At 54.4% G+C, this 18,030-nt stretch overlaps 1 protein-coding gene across 1 annotated transcript in view; it reads right to left on the bottom strand.

The window, feature by feature from the left end:
- PLEKHD1 (pleckstrin homology and coiled-coil domain containing D1) overlaps nt 1-18,030 on the bottom strand; it is a 29,709-nt gene extending 11,679 nt beyond the window's left edge. The window contains exons 1-6 of the mRNA XM_007184362.2: nt 17,476-18,030; nt 4,442-4,535; nt 4,029-4,118; nt 3,722-3,798; nt 2,775-2,866; nt 1,727-1,779 (exon numbers count right to left, since the gene is read on the bottom strand). Coding sequence (XP_007184424.1) covers nt 1,727-1,779; nt 2,775-2,866; nt 3,722-3,798; nt 4,029-4,118; nt 4,442-4,535; nt 17,476-17,624 — 555 coding nt within the window. The 5' untranslated portion in view covers nt 17,625-18,030. The remainder of the gene's footprint in view (nt 1-1,726; nt 1,780-2,774; nt 2,867-3,721; nt 3,799-4,028; nt 4,119-4,441; nt 4,536-17,475) is intronic.

Genomic DNA, 18,030 nt, shown 5'->3' with positions numbered 1-18,030 from the left:
TGTCCCAGATTTAGTCTCTCTGATGGATAAGTCTGTCTCTCTCTGCCAGCGGCTGTGTCTGTCACTCCATCCCATCCCCTGGCTTCCTAAATTACCTGCTTTTAAGTTGCTGACAATCCACCAGAAGTCTCACTTTTCAAAATGTACAGAACTGTAGGAAGAAAATGCCAAAATTCTAATGTGGGAAGAACCCAGATGACAGCCCGGACCCAGAGGCCCACACACTGCTGGGGGGGAGAAGGCTCAATGCCGTCATGATGCCAATTCTCAGATCCATGCAATCCTAATACAAATCCTCAATAGATTTTCTTTTTTGTTTGTTTGGGTTTGGGTTTTTTGTTTGTTTGTTTTGTAATTGACAAAATGATACTGCAGTCCAGCTGGAAGAAAAATTGGGCAAGAATATCTGATAAATTTTTGGAAGAAGAAAAATGAGGGTGGATTGTCCTACTGGCCTAAAATCAAGATGTGATGTAAAATTATAAGGATCAAAAATATTCATTCATCGAGTCGTTCCACAACATTTATCGTGCACCCATCCTGGGCCAGAGGTGCTCTGCCAGGCCCCGGGAGTGTTTGGGGTGCTACAGGGCCATGATGCTTCTTGACTGTCAGGCCCGTTTCCGAGCCCAGTGATGGGTGGTTGGAAAGGGTGAGGAATTTGCAAGAGTCAAGTCAGAGAGGCAGGCACTGAGCCCAGGCTGATGGGCCCAGCCCTGGACTTGCCTGGGAGAGACAAGGAACAGGCACCAGGCAAAGAGAAGGGGACCAAACCAGGCCCTCCCTCTGCAGGCACCTCAGGGTATGCCACTCTGGGGCTTGGGGCTCAGGCAGTTCAAGTGCAGGATGGGCTAATTAATGATAGTAACACTAACAAACGTAGATGTTCATTAAGCACGTACTATGTGCTAAGCACTTTCTATGTAACACCTCACTGAATCCTCAAAACATCCCTGATAAGATGGGTTCTATTATTATCCCCATTTTTCACATGAGACTATTAATGTTCAGAGAGGTTAGGTAACTTGCCCAAGGTCACACAGCCAGAAGCAGTGAAGGTCCATTCCAGACACAGGCAGCCTGACTCCAAGTCAGCACCGCTAACCACTACCCTACCCTGCCCTTCAGGGGTGGTCGTGATTTCTCAGAACAGGCAAGGCCCAATGCTGCATGGAGATCCCAAACGGCATGGACTTCAGCAGCCCCCGTCTTCAAATGAGGCAAGGGTCTCCTTCACGCCACAGCCTGCCCCCAGCCAATGTTTGGCCTCCTTAGAACTTGTATGTTGACATTTAGAGGATGAAGGAACCTCTGATATCATCCAACCCAATCACCTTTATGGTGCCAGAAGCCCCGCTATGGATGAGAAAGGCCACCGCGGCCTCCTGTGAATATCACCAGTGACCAGCAGCTCATTACCTCCTGACACAGCTTATAAAATTTTTGAATGGCTCTTTCTCTAGAAAGTGATCACCCACCCTTTTTATTTTCCTCCCCTGGGACTGGCAAGGAGAAATACACTTCTTGCCAAGAAGCAACAGCAAGTCCCGAGCACTGTCATCTCATTGGCCTCCCTGCCCCGCCTGTCTGACTTCCCAGCAAGTTGTCTGGGTGCCCATCTCCCCTACACCACTCCCTAATGCCAGGAACACAAGCCAGTACACTGTGGCTGTGAAAGGGCCCACAGAGCGGGAGGCGGCGGGGAACAGCCTCGACGTGCCCCTACCTCTCTCTGCTCCCTCTGAAGGCAGAGTTCTTCAGTCTCTTCCATCAGTTTGTCTGCCAAAGCAAGCACACACACTCACGAAAAGCTCACTCCAGATCCAGTCCTGAGGGGTCAGTACCTGCGATCACCTCCATCACCCCCAGCTCCCCACAAGGAAGAGGTCGGCACTGCTGTGCCCAGGCCAGACAGAGGGGGTGGGGCAGCTCCCGGGGATGGAAGCCCCGTGCTGGCCTGAGCTGCTACACTCCTGTCCCAGCACTGTCTCTGCTTTGTGCATTCATAAGACAATGGCAGCTCAGCTTTGGAAGCTCAAGTGGGTCTCTGCACTCCCGGGGTGCTGTTAACCTCTGTGCTGGTGTCTGGCTAGTGAGGCGGGGCAGGTCCTGGGGGCAGAGGGTGTCTGGAGCAGGCAGAGGGGGACCAGTGCTGGGGCCCCACTTGTCTAAGCAGGGGAGAGGGTCCCAGGTAAAGGAACGACCTCCCAGGCTCACCTTCTTCTTTCTCAAACAGAGCATGCCTACCAGCCAGTCAGGAACACAGGGGCCTAGAACCTTAAAGTGGGCTGGGGGTCAGAACTGGGACCAAGTCCAGACCTTTGGGGCCCTGGGCAGGATAACATCAATTCCACTTGTGGGACCCTTACTGCATGCCTGACACAAGTGCTTCCAGGCATTTTTTTATTTAACCTGACTCTCATACCACCTCTAAAAGCTAGGAACAAAAATGTCTCCATTTTAAGGATGAGGAAACTGAAACTTAGGCTGAGCTGCCTAAAGATACACACAGCTGATGGCTAAATGACAAAGCTGGGTCCAGAGGCCAGGCTCCTAACCACCACGCTCTCCTGCCTCCTGTCCTGCTGGCCCAGAGGACATGTATCACGCCATAGAGCGCTCCAGGCTCCGAGCCAGTCTCTGGCTCCTCATAGCCTGCTAAGCCCCACCCAAGACACGCTCTCTCAGTCCTGCATCAAGCCCTGGGCTGCAGCCCCCGGCCCTGAAATGCTACCGTCAGGGAGCCTCAGTTTCCAGCCCATCCCTCAGCCAACCTAAATACTCCTGCTTCTCCTTGGCCAGCTGCAGCCCCTGGGCCTCTAGGCTTTTGATCATGGCTTCTCCCAGCTGGGCATTCTTCCAAGTCCTGGGGCGGGAGGGCAGATGGGACAGGAGAGAAGAGGAAGAAACACAGAATCGTTAAAACAGAAGGGTGGAGGAGAAAGAGAATGTGCATGGCGTGTACGCGCCATTCTTTCTCCTCCAGAATCCCAGCTCGCATTCACCGCGGCACCTGCGGCTCTGGGCACGCCACCAGCATCGATCAGCTACAGTCCCCGGAGGCCGGCCCAGGCTGCAAAGTGGGCCACCGTGCGCTGGGCCAACAGAACTTTGGGAGCAGGGAAGAGATTGCTTCCTGGGCTGCTTTCTACACCATTGAATGCCCGCCACCTGGCACAAGGCCTGGCACGGGGCAGGCACTCAGCATTATTTGTGGAACTAAAAGCACAACCCAGCATGAATAGGCAGGTGCTGGGACAGGGGTTCGTGCGCAAATGGATAGTGCTGGGCTGGAGGTTTCTGTCATCTGGACTCTGATGTACAAAGCACCAGCTCTGGTCTGAGCTAGGGTTAATTATGGGCCTGGGGAGATGAGACGGGTGTCAGGAGGCAGCCAAATCCTCCTAGCGATACTGGATTTGCTCCTGAGAGTTGGAGACAAACGGTGTCCACGTCTGCCACCTGTGACGCTAGACAAGCAAACTCACTTTGCTCAAAGCTCACTTAGGAGACCCCCCGAAGACGCTCGAAACCTGGTCTGTCTCCTCTCCCCACAATAACCAGCTCCCACAGCCCTTGTCCTCCCCACCCTGCCCTCTCCTAGGGAGCTCAGTGCCCACCTGGATCCCAGCAGAGAGGCAGGGAGATCAGGGTCGGCACAGCCCACACCCTTTCCCCTTCTGGACCCTCAGGCTGACCCCTCCTGCCCGTGCGCACTTACACCTTCCCAGACTCCTGCAGCATCTCCAGCCACTGGGTCTGCTCAAACTCCGACTCGGCAGCCAGCAAGATGTTCCCCTGCCAGGAAGAGGAGCCATGGCTGTGCCTGAGAGGAGGCCGCCTTGAGGACCACGGAGGCCACGGCCAGGCCTCTGCAGGCCCTGTTCTGCTCTCCCACCCGACACCCCCAAGTCACTGACACTCTTCCCAGGCCAGCCCACTGGAAGGGTTGCCCCTAGGGAGCCTGGGGTCCCAGAGAAGCTGCTCTGCCCCTGCTGAGCCCAGGCCAAGGGGAGAGCCTTACTCACGTGGAAATCCTGATGGGAGATTTTCATGGCGTAGGGCATGCTGGGCTCTTCCTTAGCCTCCACCAGGCAGCCCCCCAGAGGGATGACACCCTGAGAAAGAATCAGAAGAGATGCCCACCCACCCCGCCCAGCCCAGGTCACTCAAGGCCTCTGGGAGCCCTCAGCCATAGCCAGGTGTTGCCCAGGGCCCGAGAGGAAGCCAGACCAGAACTTTCCCAGAGGGGGCACTGGAGGGCGGGGACCCAGGCCAGGAGGGGGCCAGGGTGGCTTGTGCCCCCAAAAGGACTTGTTTTCCAGACTCCCTGTTAGACCAGAGCAGGACAACAGATGGTACCCTACGCTCAGAGGATACCAGCCCCCGTTGTCCCCCCTGGGCCCTCCCCCACTGTGGCCCCGGGGAGAGGCCCCCTCACCTTAGGATGTATATTGAAGTATTTATTGGTTTCAAAGCTCTTTTTTTCACTCTCAGAGTAGTAAAGAAGAAAGCTCTCTTTGATGATGAAAAACCTATAGCAGGTGGTGGGGAAGGAGGGGCAACCAGGAGAGAAAGGGTGAGGTTTCTCGGGACGACAAGAGTGACCTTGAGGGGCCCACACTCACATGGGGAGCCCTTGGGGACACCAGCTCAGACTCATCCTCACCAACTCATGTGCCACATCCGGGCAAAGGCCTCAGCTGGTCAGTCACCCACCACCAGGCAGCCCAACCCTTGCACCAGTGGAAGTGGGCACAAGTGGCCTTCAGTGGCTTCCACAACTGGCTCCTCCAGCCCCCTGAGCCGCCACACAGGGGGTATCTGTGGTCCTTCCCCTCAGGTACCTTCAGCCCCGTGAGCCATCACCTTGGTCCCTTAGGGTCTACTCCAGGAGAGGCAGAAGGAGGGCAAGAAGACACAGGATCCCAAGGTGGGTCTTTTGACAAGTGGTCCTGAAGACTGGCAATCAGACGGGATGTGGGTACCAGGCTGGTGAGGCCAGGCCTGCCGCCTACATGTGACACCTGCGTTGCCTTTGGGCTCAGCTGCCCCACAGCCCCCTTCTGGGATTTGGGTCTAACTTAGGATCTCTGGGCCCTTGGTGCTTTCTGACTTTGATGCCCACAGGTGGAGCACTGGACCCACCCTGGGGACTCTCACAGGACTAGTGCTTGGAGCTGACTAGGATAAGACACCAGGTGCCCTCCAGGGGAAGATCCAGTTGGAACTGAGAGCCCCGAGGCTCCGGGACACTCAGAGTGGCTGTCTCCTTCCTCCCAGGGCCCCTGCTAATGTCACTGTTGGAGCCATGGGACTTGTGGGGGAGCCAGAAACAGCGCTCAGATGGGCTCATGACAGCCAACAGCGCGACTCTCCCCGGCTCTGTGTTCAGTGACACCGTATTGGTAGCTGATATCAGTCATACTGTGAGTATTTACACCATGAAAATCACCAAATGCTACAAAGCAGTGTTCCACCCCACCCCACTCCCAAGGGAGCCAGTTGTTAAATATTTATCAGCACATCACTGGTTGGACACACCCTCTTGGGAAGGGCTTGAAAAGTTGCTGGCGAATCTCTGAACGTGCCACCAGCCATGGGATCCTTCCTGAGGTCACAGCTACAGCGGGAGGGTCGCTGGGATGGCTGACAGCTGCCGCCTCACCTCCCCTAGGAAAGGAGCTCAGCTCTGTCCTCTGCTGTGCGCCTCACCCCAGCCATGTTCTTTATTTGCACCGACCCTCTCTGCCCAGCCAGATACTGAGGGGAGCTGTGGACCTCAGAGGTGACATCCTGCTAATGCCAACTCTTCCCCCAGTGGAGGAAGAACACACGAATACCACCCTCTGCAGAACTGCAGGCACCTCCTGGGCCCCCCAGCACCTGACCCCTGCCCACCTTCCTGGCTTTCCCACCACTTCTGCCCTTCAGCCTCTCTGCTCCAGGTGAGCACTGAGCTCACTGCCTTACTATGTTTTGCATGATCCTGCGAAGGAGATTGTGCAGCTCTCCCGGGAGTGCCCACCCTCTCTATCCATCTGGCTGAACTTGCCTCACCCGTGGTGACCAGCCCAGCCCACACTGCCGTTGGAGCTCCCCCTGCACTTGCTGACTGGCCATGCACTTGGCACTTGGCACTCCATAGCCACACTCCGTGTGCTCATCTTGTCTGGAGGGGACACTGGGCTCCTAGAGGGCGGGCCATGGTCCCTCAGTCCTGTGGGACGAGAGAGATGTCCCCAGACAGTTGCAAGGGAAATTCACAGAGTAGTTAAGAACACAGACCTGCCACTTCTCAGCTGCGGGGCCTTGGGCGAGTAAGCTCACCTCTCTGAGCGTCAGTGTATTCACCTGCAGGATGAGGGTGATAACGCCGACCTCGTCTGGTTATCGTGAGGATCAAGTGAGATTGTGCTCATCACTCCGCCAATTCACAGAAGACCCGGGACAGGGCTGAGTGACGCATTCCCACGGTCCCATTACCCACAGGAAAATGGGAGGCAGCCGCCTCCTGGGGACCCTTCTCCCTTTTCAATGGCTTCTGAAATACTGCTATGGACTGAACTGTGTTCCCCCAGATTCATATGTTGAAGCCCTAACCCACAATGTGACTGTATCTGGAGACAGGGTCTTTGGGCGGTAATTAAGGTTAAATGAGGTCGAGAAGTAGGGCCATAATCCAACGTGACTGTGGCCTTCCAGGAGGAAGCATTTGCTCTCCCACTCTGCCACTTGAGAACAAAGTGAGAAGGCAGCCGTCTGCAAGCCAGGAAGAGGGTCCTTACCAGAACCTGCCTATGTCAGCACCTGATCTCAGACTTCCAGCCTCCAAGAACAGCGAGAAAATAAATTTCTGTTGTTTAGCAGAAGGGTTTAACAGTTTGACTGTTCACTCGGTCTGTGGTATTTGCCTGAGCTGAGTAAGATAAATAGCTTCGTGCCTCCCCGATACTTCTGGAGCACCCTCTTCACTCAGAGCAAAGCACTGTGTCAGGGATGGGTGCGGGTGGCAGGCTGAAGGTCACTAGACACACGGGCAGGGAGAGAACGGGGCTCTGGGGGCAACCAATCTCCATCCCTCAAGCCACAGCCTCAAGCAAGCTCCCAGCCTCACTGAGTCTGTCCTTCAAAGCTCCTCTATAAAATGAGGGTGCAAATATCTGTCTCTTGGGGCTGCTATGAAGCTACATTCATTGATTCAGCAAAGAATCGCTGCACTCCCACCTATGCCAGGCAATGTTCTGGGTGTTGGGGATAGAGTTGTGGACAAGAGACATGCAAATATCTGTCCCCATAGAGATTATACTTGAGTGAGTGTGTGTAGTGGGAAGGCAGATGGTAAATAAGTAAGAAAGAAATGCCATGTACTAGACGTCGATAAATGCTATGGAGGAAAATAAAGCAGGGTAAGTCACGGGGTGAGGGGTGAGTCGAGGAGGTTTTGATATTAAACAGAATGGTCAGGAAGAGCCTGAAGGTAATATTTGCAGAGAGGTTAGTGTTCCAGGCAGAGGAACTGCAGGTGCAAAGGCCCTGGGGTTGGAAGTGTGCCTGGCTCTGGAAGGAACTGAGGCTGCAGCATGGCTGCAGCAGAGGGAGCTAGGTAGAAAGCAGACTGTGTAAGAGCCTGTTGGCTACTGTAATAACATTAATGATAAAGCTAATGTTTACTTAGCACTTATCCCAAGCCATGCCTTATTCCAAGCAGTTACCGCTGTTAATTCATTTAATACTATTATCCTATGAGGCAGGTGTCTCCATTTCTATGGGCAGAAATGAAGCAGAAAGGTGACACAACCTGCTGAAAGTCAGACTGCTAGTTGTTAGAGGCTGGTTTTTCCTCTAAGAGGGACAGCCACTGAGGGTTTTGAGAGGGGTGACATGATCTGACTCACACTGTAAAAGGTTCAGCCTGGCTATTAGGCTGAGAACAGATTGTTGGTGGGGAGTTTCGGGGAGGGGGGGAGGCACGGGGATCCATTAGTGGCCACAAGAGGGGCAAGAAAGGATCCGGTGGATAAAAGCACATAAAGTCCTCTGCACTTGTCTGCCACACAGGATGTGTCCCCAGATGTCACGGCCCTCCTCCCCTTGCCCTCTGAAGGAGGGCACAGAGAGGCAGGGGAAGACAGATGTCCAGGGTAGCCTTTGTTCCACGCCAGCCAGACTTCAGCAGGCCTCAGGGTCCCCAAGGCTGCAGGGGTTGTGAAGGGCCCTGCGCCATGCATGCCAAGACTGGCCCTGTTGCAGCTGCCTTTCGGTTTGGTTTGAGTAGGGGTGAGGGTCACAGGGAGGGGAGCCGGCACAGACCTGGAAGAGGAGAGCGACTCCCTGGCTGGCAAGGAAGAGGATGGCCCAAGAAAGGGCATATTTGGCAAGCACACTTCGAGGACCCAAAGGGCTGGCTTTGCTTATAACCCCGCCTCAGTGCCTGCCCGCTACTCCAGCTGATGACTCTCAGCTTCACCTCAGCAGGTGGGGGCCCAGGGCCTGAGTGCCCCTGCACAGAAGGACACTTCCTCTTCCTGCCCCTTTCTCCGAAGTCCCCTGACTTCCAGGCCTCTCATTCTGACTGCAAGCCAGGGACCGCCTCCTTCTGGGCCCTGCAGAGTTGGGCTGGCTGAGTAAGGGCCGGAGATAGTCACTGATTACTTAGCTGTTCTCATGTACTGGCTTCCATGCAGAACGTACATATCAGTATTTGATCCATGGAACAATCCTGGAAGGTAGGGCTTTTTGTTCCCATTTTACAGATGAGGAAACTGAGGCTTAGAGGTGAAGTAACACATGCAAGGTCACACAGCCAGGGCAGAGGTGGAGCTGGGACTAGAACCCAAAGACAACAGCCCCTGCTTCTACACCCACACCACACTGTCTTGGGAACTGCTCTGGTCTTCATGCCAGCACCTGGGCAGGAAACAGATGGGCCAAAGGCAGTAGGTGTTAAGGCTGGGGTAGCCAAGGGTCAGAGCTCTGTCACTTACCAGCAGTGTGACCAGGGCAAGTCCCCTGATCTCTCTAGGTCTCAGGTCCCCCAGAGTAACTTGAGGATAATAATAGTACGTACATCTCTTAGGGTTGTCAGGATAATGAAATGAGTTTGTTCACGTAAAGACTTTAAACATTGTGAGACACATGGTAAATATTCCTTAAGTGTTTACTTTTATTACTACTATTTTATTTATTATTATTAGGTTCAATGTCTGCCGCAGCCTCCCCTGACCTCCTTTCCCATTTGTGCTCACAAAAGCTCCTACTGGCGGGAGCTCTTGGCTCCAGCCCAGCTGGCCAGCTCGCTGTCCTCCAAACACACAGCACTTTCCAGCATTTGCCCCTCCCTCCTGTCCAAGGCCCACCCCTCTATCCAGGCCAACTTCAGTCCTGGGCGAAGCTCCGTCTCCAGCCCTAGCCTCCCTGTCCAGCCCACTGTGCTGTGAAGCCCAGAGAGTGTGCGTGAGTCTGTGTCTGGGGGGTCAGTGTCTACCCTGGAGGCCTCTTCTCTCTGGTTTTAAAGAATTTAAGTATTTTCACCTCTAGATTAAGGAGCATTTATGAGGTACCAAGACACTCATTTTTCTAAGTGTTTTATTGACATTATCTCATTTAAATCTCTCATAACAATTCTAAGAGATGGGGGTGTTTGTTTTTCCATTTCACAGGTCAGGAAACTGAGGCACAGAAAGATTCAGCAACTAGCAAAGGGCAAACTGGGAACTCAGCTCTGTCTGCCTGTTACATAACCAGGTTCGTTTGCCTGACGCGCAGAGGCCGAGGTTTGCAGCAGAGAAAGGGGCATATGTGTAGTGGCCGGTAGCTCCTGTTATGTATATATTAACACCACATTGGAAGTTAAAACCTACTGAGAGAAAATTAGACAACTTGGCTCCAACAAGGGTCATCACGAGAACCTGGATTCGATCTCTTGGGAAATATCTTCTTATGGATCCCATCAGGAATAAGGTCTATATTTGAGGGATTACTTAAACCGTCCTTTTCTGTGTGCTTGCCAGGACTTATACTCCTTCTTGCTAAAACTCTGTACTTGCTCTTTGCCACGCATCCTTAAGCCCCAAGTTCTAATCCATAGGATGATCATTCAACATAAAGACCCAGACCACCACCCCACCCCACCCCCGCCAAAAAAAAAAAAAAAGACAAGACCCAGACCCAAAGTCTTGGTCCCATATTTGCAATCAAATGCAAAACAATTCCATTCCTCAAATCCTCTGTAGGCCTTCGCCCCTTAACAGCAGAAAGTAGGCCTCTTCCCTCAAGATTGAGGAATTGGATCAAAAGATAGGGGAGGACTGAAACTGTGCCCCATAGGGTTAAAAACCCATAACAGAAACTGGTGACTAACAAACTCTTGAGCCTGTCTTACAGAACAGCAGATAAGGGAACGGCTTCTTTAAAACCCCTCTGCTTGTAACACAACGAAACCTGCTGAAACCGGAGGGACCCAACCCAGCGGATCCCAGTCTGCACAGAATAGACTTGTTTGTCCCATAGGTGACCTTTTGACGTCACAGCCCCAAATTCCCCCACAGTTCATACCAAACTCACCTGGAATTTGCACATGCGTCCCATGAAGAAGTCTGTAACTCAGATACGCCTGCGCAGAACACCAATTCCCTCACCTCCTTCCCTCCAATCACCTCTCCCCATGCCTCACACCACCCTGCTTGTTTATACCATAAATACCCCAAGCTCCTCGCCTTCGGGGAGATGAATCTGAGATTTATTCTCCCGTCTCCTCACTTGGCTGCCTTGTGAATAAAACTTTTCTCTGCTGTAAACCTGGGTGCCTCAGTGCTTGGCTTGCTGTGCGTCGGGCAAACAAACCTGGTTGGGTAACATGCTGACAGAGCTCAGGTTCTCAACTGCTGTGCTCTCTGATGCCTGGCCCCCTCATCACTGCACTTGTCTCTCCTCATCGCTTCAGACCTGGCATTGTTGTTTGTCTTCTTAGAGTTTCTCTCTGCAAAGTGACTGTAAGCTCCTGGCCAGCTCAGGTCAGCGTGAATGAATCACCTGGTACAGCCTGGGCCCTGGGGCTTGATGATTTCCTGCCCTCAGGGAGCAAATGCAGGAGCAAGAGTTGTATAAATCAATAATTTGAGAACTACTCAATGCTTATCAAGCTCCTCGTTTGTGCCAGGCACTGTTTTGGTAACATCAGAATGTTTGTTAACTACTCACTCTTCACGTGAGCTAGATGAGGTAAGTGGAGAAGAGAGAGGTTAAGTAACATGCCCCAGGTTACACAGCTGGTAAGTGGGGAGCTGGGATCATTACAAAGCACCAGGGTACCCTATGACATTGTAAGTTTGTATGAGACACCGGAAGAGTACAGACCAGTGAGGAACAAATGGTTTGGGTGTCCAGCCAAGGGAGTGGCAAGTGAGAGGAGGTGACAACTGAGCAGGGTTTGGAAGAATGAATAGGAGTATCTAGGAAACTGAGAGGAAGAGGAAAGGGGAGATGCATTCCGGACAGAAGGAACAGCAGATGCAACGAACAGTGTGTTCGAGGTTATCGGAATATGTCTGGCATTACTGGCAGGTAAGTGCCAAAGGGGTGGGCAGTGGTGTGGGGGGAGGGAGAGTACGGGGTGAGTCGAGGTCAAAGAGAGAAGTGGGGACCAGACCAGGGTGGGGTGTGTGGTCCTTGTGAGAAGGTGGAGCTGCTTCTTGCAGATGAGGGGAGCTGCCAGTGGGTTTCAAACAGGGCACTTGTGAGGTCAAATTGCAGTTGTAGACATGGAGACAGTGGCTTTGAGGGCTCCACACCCGGGCAAAGGCACAGATTAGAGTTATTCGTTATAACAGAGTTATTGGTTATTGCTGTTAAGAATCAGCAGGGCTTGCTGAATAGACAAGAGTGGGGAGAGCAGAGTCTGGGATGACATGAGAGCCAGGACACTAGCTTAGGTGACAGGGTGGACACAGGTGCAATCCAAGCTGAACTAGCGAACCTTCCTAAGCTATGCCTCCACCTTTACTCCCCTCCTCAGTGCTCTGAAGGTGACAAGGGCTCAAGCAGAGCTTGATAGCTAACATAGGCTTCACAGTCGATCCAGCTGGAAGTGAGGGAAAAAATGTTACTTAGACCCACAGGTACCTTCTAGGCTGGGTGGGCCCTGGCAAAGAAAGGCCCATCTACTCTGCCAAGCTCCTTAATGTTTGGAGATGCAAAAGCCAAGTGTGGGCGTACGGGCTTGCATCACAGAGTGAGAGAAACTTGGAGTTGGGGGAAATCCTGGAGGGCGGTGGGGAGGAGGGGTGATGGGAGAATGCAGAGGAGAGAGGATGCAGGGAAGATGCAAGAGCCTGGGTCCTACAGGGTCAAGAGATAGCAGTGAACAATCCCAGCTCTGATGGTAGTGAGATGCGGTGCCTGGAAAGCTCGAGAAACTAGGGAGCTGACACTCAACTAGGTGCTTGCACCTCTGGGATTTAAATGCCTCCTCCACCCTGCTCTTTGCCAAACCTGCCCCTCAGCACAGTCTGCTAGACCCCCAAAGACCTTGTGTGGAGGCTGGTGCAACTGTGTGGCAGGGGGGATGGGCACGAAGACGGAGGAATGAGCCGGGGTCCATATCTGCTAGTGCAAGAAGCATCTACACTGGGCAGCCAATTCATCCACAAACAAGGAAACAGGAGTTTAGAGCCCCTCAGGGATTAGCAGAAACCCTGTGCAGGCTTTACACTTCCTCAAGTCTTCCTGTGGGATGAGATCTTGCGCCAAACATCTCCCTCTCAAGAGGGCAGCCAGAGCCCAGCGGACATGCGAGCTGCCCATGGGTTACATTTCACGGGAAGGTGGGATACCCAGCCTGGCTGTCCCTTCTTCCCTGGGCACAAACGTCCAGAACAGAACCAGCACACAGGCTCCCCCATCCCTGAGCCCCTCAGGCACTGAGAACGGGGGTGTGGGGTTTGAAGCCAGGTAAACCCTAGAGCCAGGGAAGGACAGCTTATCAGAAGTGTCCCTTTCAGAAGTGGCAGAAGGAAGGTAGAAATGACACAGCCCTCAGTGCGTGTCCCTTTTCATTCTGTCCGGGTGGCCTTGTATGCTCAGGGGATGCTCCTCCTGGCCTCTGCCACTTGCCTGGCTCTAGGTCTGAGATGACAGGACAGGAGGAATCCTGCCTGTGAAGCACTGATACATGGGTGATGACAAGTTAGGGTTTATGCAGAGATCATCAAGTCCAAGGGGCTCCAAAAAATGTGAGCAGGATTCTTCAAACAACATAGCAAAGACAAGCTTACTAGGTCAAGCAGATAACAGTGCAGAGGCACTGGGTGAAGTGGGAGGGGGCCTTGGAGGCCCGCCTTCTCTCCCCACCCCCCTGTGGTGGAGTCGAGGCACTTGTAGAATCACCATGGAACAGAGGTTAAAAGCCACAATTTGATCCATTTCCATTCTGTGGATGAGACACTGCCAGCCAGTGAGATGTGACACAGCCATGCCTCGGCCTGAGTCATGCGGCTGGTCACCGGCAGAGCTGGGACTGGAAGTCAGAGGTCCTGCCTCTAAGCATGGGTTCACCTGCCACCACGGCCACAGCTGCTCTCAAAAGAAACAGCTTTATATTTCCAAGTCTTGGACATAAGGAAGTTGAATTGCCTGAAAGGGTTCTTGCTTGAGTTCTGGCCCCCATTTTCAAACAGGCCATCAACAGCCTCTAATGCCAGCTCCTTGGGAGCACGGGGAGAGGAAGAAGTGTGCCTTGTTTGCACAACCAACTCATTTAACTTTGGTGCAGGCAAATCATCACAGGACCGCAGTGAAGCCTGAAATAATGGGTGTTAATTTCATCTTACAGCTGTGCTGCTATCCGGAGAGTGTACCCATCTCCTTAAGCTAAGGACTCAGTGTAACCTCGATGCCACCACCTCAGAAGGGGCAGGGTGCGATGGACAGAGGGATCTGGGGAGATCCCTCAGCTGCCATCTAGCCACTGCCTACCACCAAATGCCGTCCTTCTAAAAGAATTTTGGAGAACACAAGTTGATTATAAAAAGAGGGGCCTGCAGGCACCCCCCAGCTGGGATAGAACAAGCAGAAATGCTGCAGCTGTGCTGCGGGGACACCTCCCAGTCAGCTGTGAGAAACGCTACGTGAGCCAGAAAGTGAGACCAAATCCCAGTGTCACTAGCGTGAGGCAGAACCTAGTGCGTGGAGATGATATGCTAGCTCTTCCCCTCAGCCCTTTGGGACAGCTCAGTATCGCAGTGTCACCTTTAGGAAGCGGTGCTCAGAGCCAAAGATGAAACTCCCGGACCCAAATGTCTGTGTGAAGAAAGTCTCCCCAACTCTTTTTGGTATGATGACCACCAACTGCACAGATCATCTTTCCACACCTGCGCAGGTTGTGGCCCGAGATTTGGGAAATTAGGCCACTGTCTCCATGGTTTCCCTGGCACTTAGTGGACACCACGAGTCTCAGCTCCCTGAGGCAGGACCCGCCAATGTTCCACAAGAGTGAGCTGCTGCTGGGCTGAGCTCAGGGCCCATTGGTCACCTTACACCTGGGGGGCCGGTGGAGGAGGGACGGGAGTGTAGACGCTCCTGCTGCAGGAAGGAATGGGCTGGGCCCCGCCTCATCAGGGGCTCCAGCCTTGGGAGGTGTTGGGGGGGATTTGGGAGAGGGACTGGAATGCCAGGGAAGGTATGAAGCCCTGAGAGAGAGCTGGCCTGTCTGCTGGACCAGCCCTACCACGGGGCTGACACCAGCCAAGGCAGAGATGCTCTACTCCCTTCCTCCTTGTCTCTCAGCACCCGCATCTCCACTGCTCACAGGCTACGGGAAGGACAGAATCATCCACCTTGCCCTCTAGACACCTCTTCCAGATCCTCTTATCTCTGCTAAGGAATGTTTTTGATCCCTTTCTCTTTTTGTTGTTCATGGGAAAAAAGCTGACCCTTCAGCTCAAAGGCACCTTGCCACCCCGGGAAGGGCAGGACTGCTGGGGCACCAGGAGCTGGAGGCACAGCCCTGAAACAGACCCTGAGCGGAAGAGGTTTTACAGAACCCAGCTGGCTACAGCCGCTTCCATCCTGCCCGTTCGTTATTTATGTGGCTCGGGAGCCTTTCCAGGGCCTCTCCTCTTAGCTGTCCCCCTCCCAGGGCATCGATCACCCTAATGGCAAGGCTCTGCAGTGGCGGGCCTGAGCTGCCCCTTCCCAGGCCTTCCTGCGGCTGCTAATTAGCTGGAGGCCAGAGACTCCACTTCACAAATGGGGAACTGGGACCCAGGGGCCCCTGCTGGGCATTGAAAGGGAGCTAAGCTTAGCATCATGCCTCCCCCATCCCAGACCCTCTCTGGCTGGCTGTTGCTGATCCAAGGCGAAATCGTGTGTGTGTGTGTGTGTGTGTGTGTGTGTGTGTGTGTGTGTGTGTGTGTGTGTGTGTGTGTATTTGGTGTGTTCCCAGAACTGTGAACATGGACAGAGGCCTAGGGTGGGCAGGGGGAATGTTAGTTCTTTCCTGAGTCCCAGGGGAAGGGGAGTCTTTTCACAGTGGCAACTCCAGAATCCCCACAAAGGAAGGGAACAGAAGTGACAGTCTCCTTGGAAGGGGGCTGGAGGGCCTGACTTTGCAGGGCATGTATGCTGTTCTGACTTGGATTGGATGGTTTCTGAGTGGCTGTAGGGGTTACTGGTGGAGATTCTTGGGGTGGGGGCACTACAGCTCTCCAAGGCCCCCTTGGCTCCATCACTGTGCTTTTAGCTGGGAGCTTTTGTCCCCAACACCTCCCAGCCCTGGAATCAACTGTAGCCGTAGGGGCCAGGTCCCCACACCTGTGGGTGAGGGGGGCTAGGGGACAGAACCTGAGGGTTGCAGACCCCTAGCATTTACTAGGGATGCAATCAGGTGAAAATGCCTGGAAAGAGACATCTTGGATGTCCGGAGGTAATACCAAGGACAGCAGCCAGACCCAGTGGAGGAGTGTGGGCTGCCTGGAGCAGCTGAGGTAGAAGTGGTGATGGGGCACTCTGCTAATGGTTCTTAAATTTATAAGCAGCCTTCCCACCACCACTCGGGTGCCCTGGTAGAGACAAGCTTGCTCCTGGCGCTCGGGAACTGCAGCTCAGACAGCACAGCCTTGGAAACCCCTCACAAGATGCTCTCCATGCTGCCCCAGGCCTCCATTCAGGGGATCAGAGATAAGTTGAACTTTGGAGGAACTCAAGGAGCCTACATCCCATTAAACCCTAGAGTGAAATCCAGCAGAACTAACAAAAGTATGCGAAACCAGGTATGTAAAATGTGAAACACCATCTACAGCTCCGTTTGTTCTGTGGTCTTGCAGACATATTAAATTATTCATCAGAACCAACCACTACCATGTCTCCGTGAACTGTGTTCCTGGGAACATATGAAGTCCCCCCCCACCCTGCTCAGGGGCAGACTCATAGTGTGGGTTGGGAAGGGGCATCTAGACACAATCCTAATTTCCTGGGCAGGATCATGCCTCCAGGGAGGGGCCGATCAGGGTCTGAGTTCACTAGGCCATTCCATAGCAAACCTCAGAACTGAGATGGCCTTGAAGGTGAAAGCTGTCCAGAAGGTGTCCCATTGCTCCTGAAACCAGCATTGGGAGCTTCCTGCAAATTCAGGGCTGTGAACTCTCCCTTCTTCCAATACCTTCCAGGTTCATTTATGAGTGGAAAGTAGCTACTGATGTCTGGGGAGTGTGGCCTCTGAGTTGGGACCAGGAAGCTGATGCTGAAAGACCCAGGCTGCTCTGACCTTGCCAACCACCCCTTCCAAGGGATCCATCCTTCTAACAGGACCAGTCCATCCTTTCCCCCACTTTCCTCAGTCTCTGCACCATCTCCCTTGAAATATATGCATTTCAAGGGACAGTTGGAGGGGTTCCCAGCATCACTCCTCCAGGGGTGGGCACAGAACCTTCTAGGCCCTTCTTCCTTCTCCTGGCCGGTGCCTTTCAGAAGCTCTCTCAGTGTATGTACCAGTTGGGGGCAGGCGGAAGTGGGGGGTGGGATGTAGGACACCTATGTCCCAGCTTAAGTGCACTTCTAGAAGCCTGGAGCAGGGGCGTTGTGAAGATGATGGAACCGCAGCGGGGCTCCCAGGAGGCTATCTTTGGCTGGAGACAGGGCTTCTTCCTCCGCAGCAGAGTATGGCCCGATCTGACCCATCTGGGCTCCTACCACGGCCACGATCTCTTCAGCCCACACCCACTCTCCCCAACCCGACTTAAATCCATTCCGCAGAGAACTCAGTGGTCCCACCCCAGCTCGACCGGCCTCGGGCAGAGATGACCCAGCCCAGGCTGGAATCCACATCTTCCAGGAGGAGCCAGCGTAGAGTGAAATGGGGCGAGGCCAAGGTCACAAAGGAAGGCAGAGGTAGGACGGTAATGAAGGGTTTGGTAGGGGGTCCTTCGGCCCTGGCTCCCTCCCCCGGCGGCCCTCACCGGGCGCGGCAGGGGCACTCACCGTCGGGACCACTTGGCCGACGGCCTCCCGAAGGGCCGCTTCCACAGCACACCATAGAGCTGCACTTTGGTGCTGATGTCCAGCGCGTCCGAGTCAGCCTGCTCCAGAGACGGCGAGGGCGACACCGAGTTGGACTTGGACGTGAACATCCTGCTTCAGCGGGGCCGCCCCAGCCGGGCCCACCCGCTCCCCGGGGCCGGCACGGGCGCGGGGCTCCGGGAGAGGGCGGGCGCGGCGGGAGGCTGCGGGGCGGCGGCGTCGGCGGGCGCCTCCGGGCGTCGTCGGGGCGCGTCGCAGCCGGCGGAGACGCGGGGCGGCCCCGACAGAGGACTGCTGCGTTAAAGCGCGCCGGGCCCGGAGCGCCGCGGCAACTGGCGAGGGGCGCGCAGCCTGCGGCTCGGGCTGCGGGCTGCGCCGTGCCAGGCGGGAACTCGGCGGGGAGGGAGGCTCAGCCTCCAGCCAGCAGCATCGCCCACCCCCCTCCCTGAGACAGCCCCAATTCTGGTGGCCCCGATTGGCTGGGAGGGGCAGGTGAGCTGGCTGGAGGCCGGCCGC

The sequence above is a fragment of the Balaenoptera acutorostrata genome, chromosome 3 (assembly GCF_949987535.1).
Source record: "Balaenoptera acutorostrata chromosome 3, mBalAcu1.1, whole genome shotgun sequence".
NCBI lineage: Eukaryota > Metazoa > Chordata > Mammalia > Artiodactyla > Balaenopteridae > Balaenoptera > Balaenoptera acutorostrata.
Note: the sequence above shows the minus strand (reverse complement) of the source record. Positions and strands in the feature narration are given on the sequence as shown.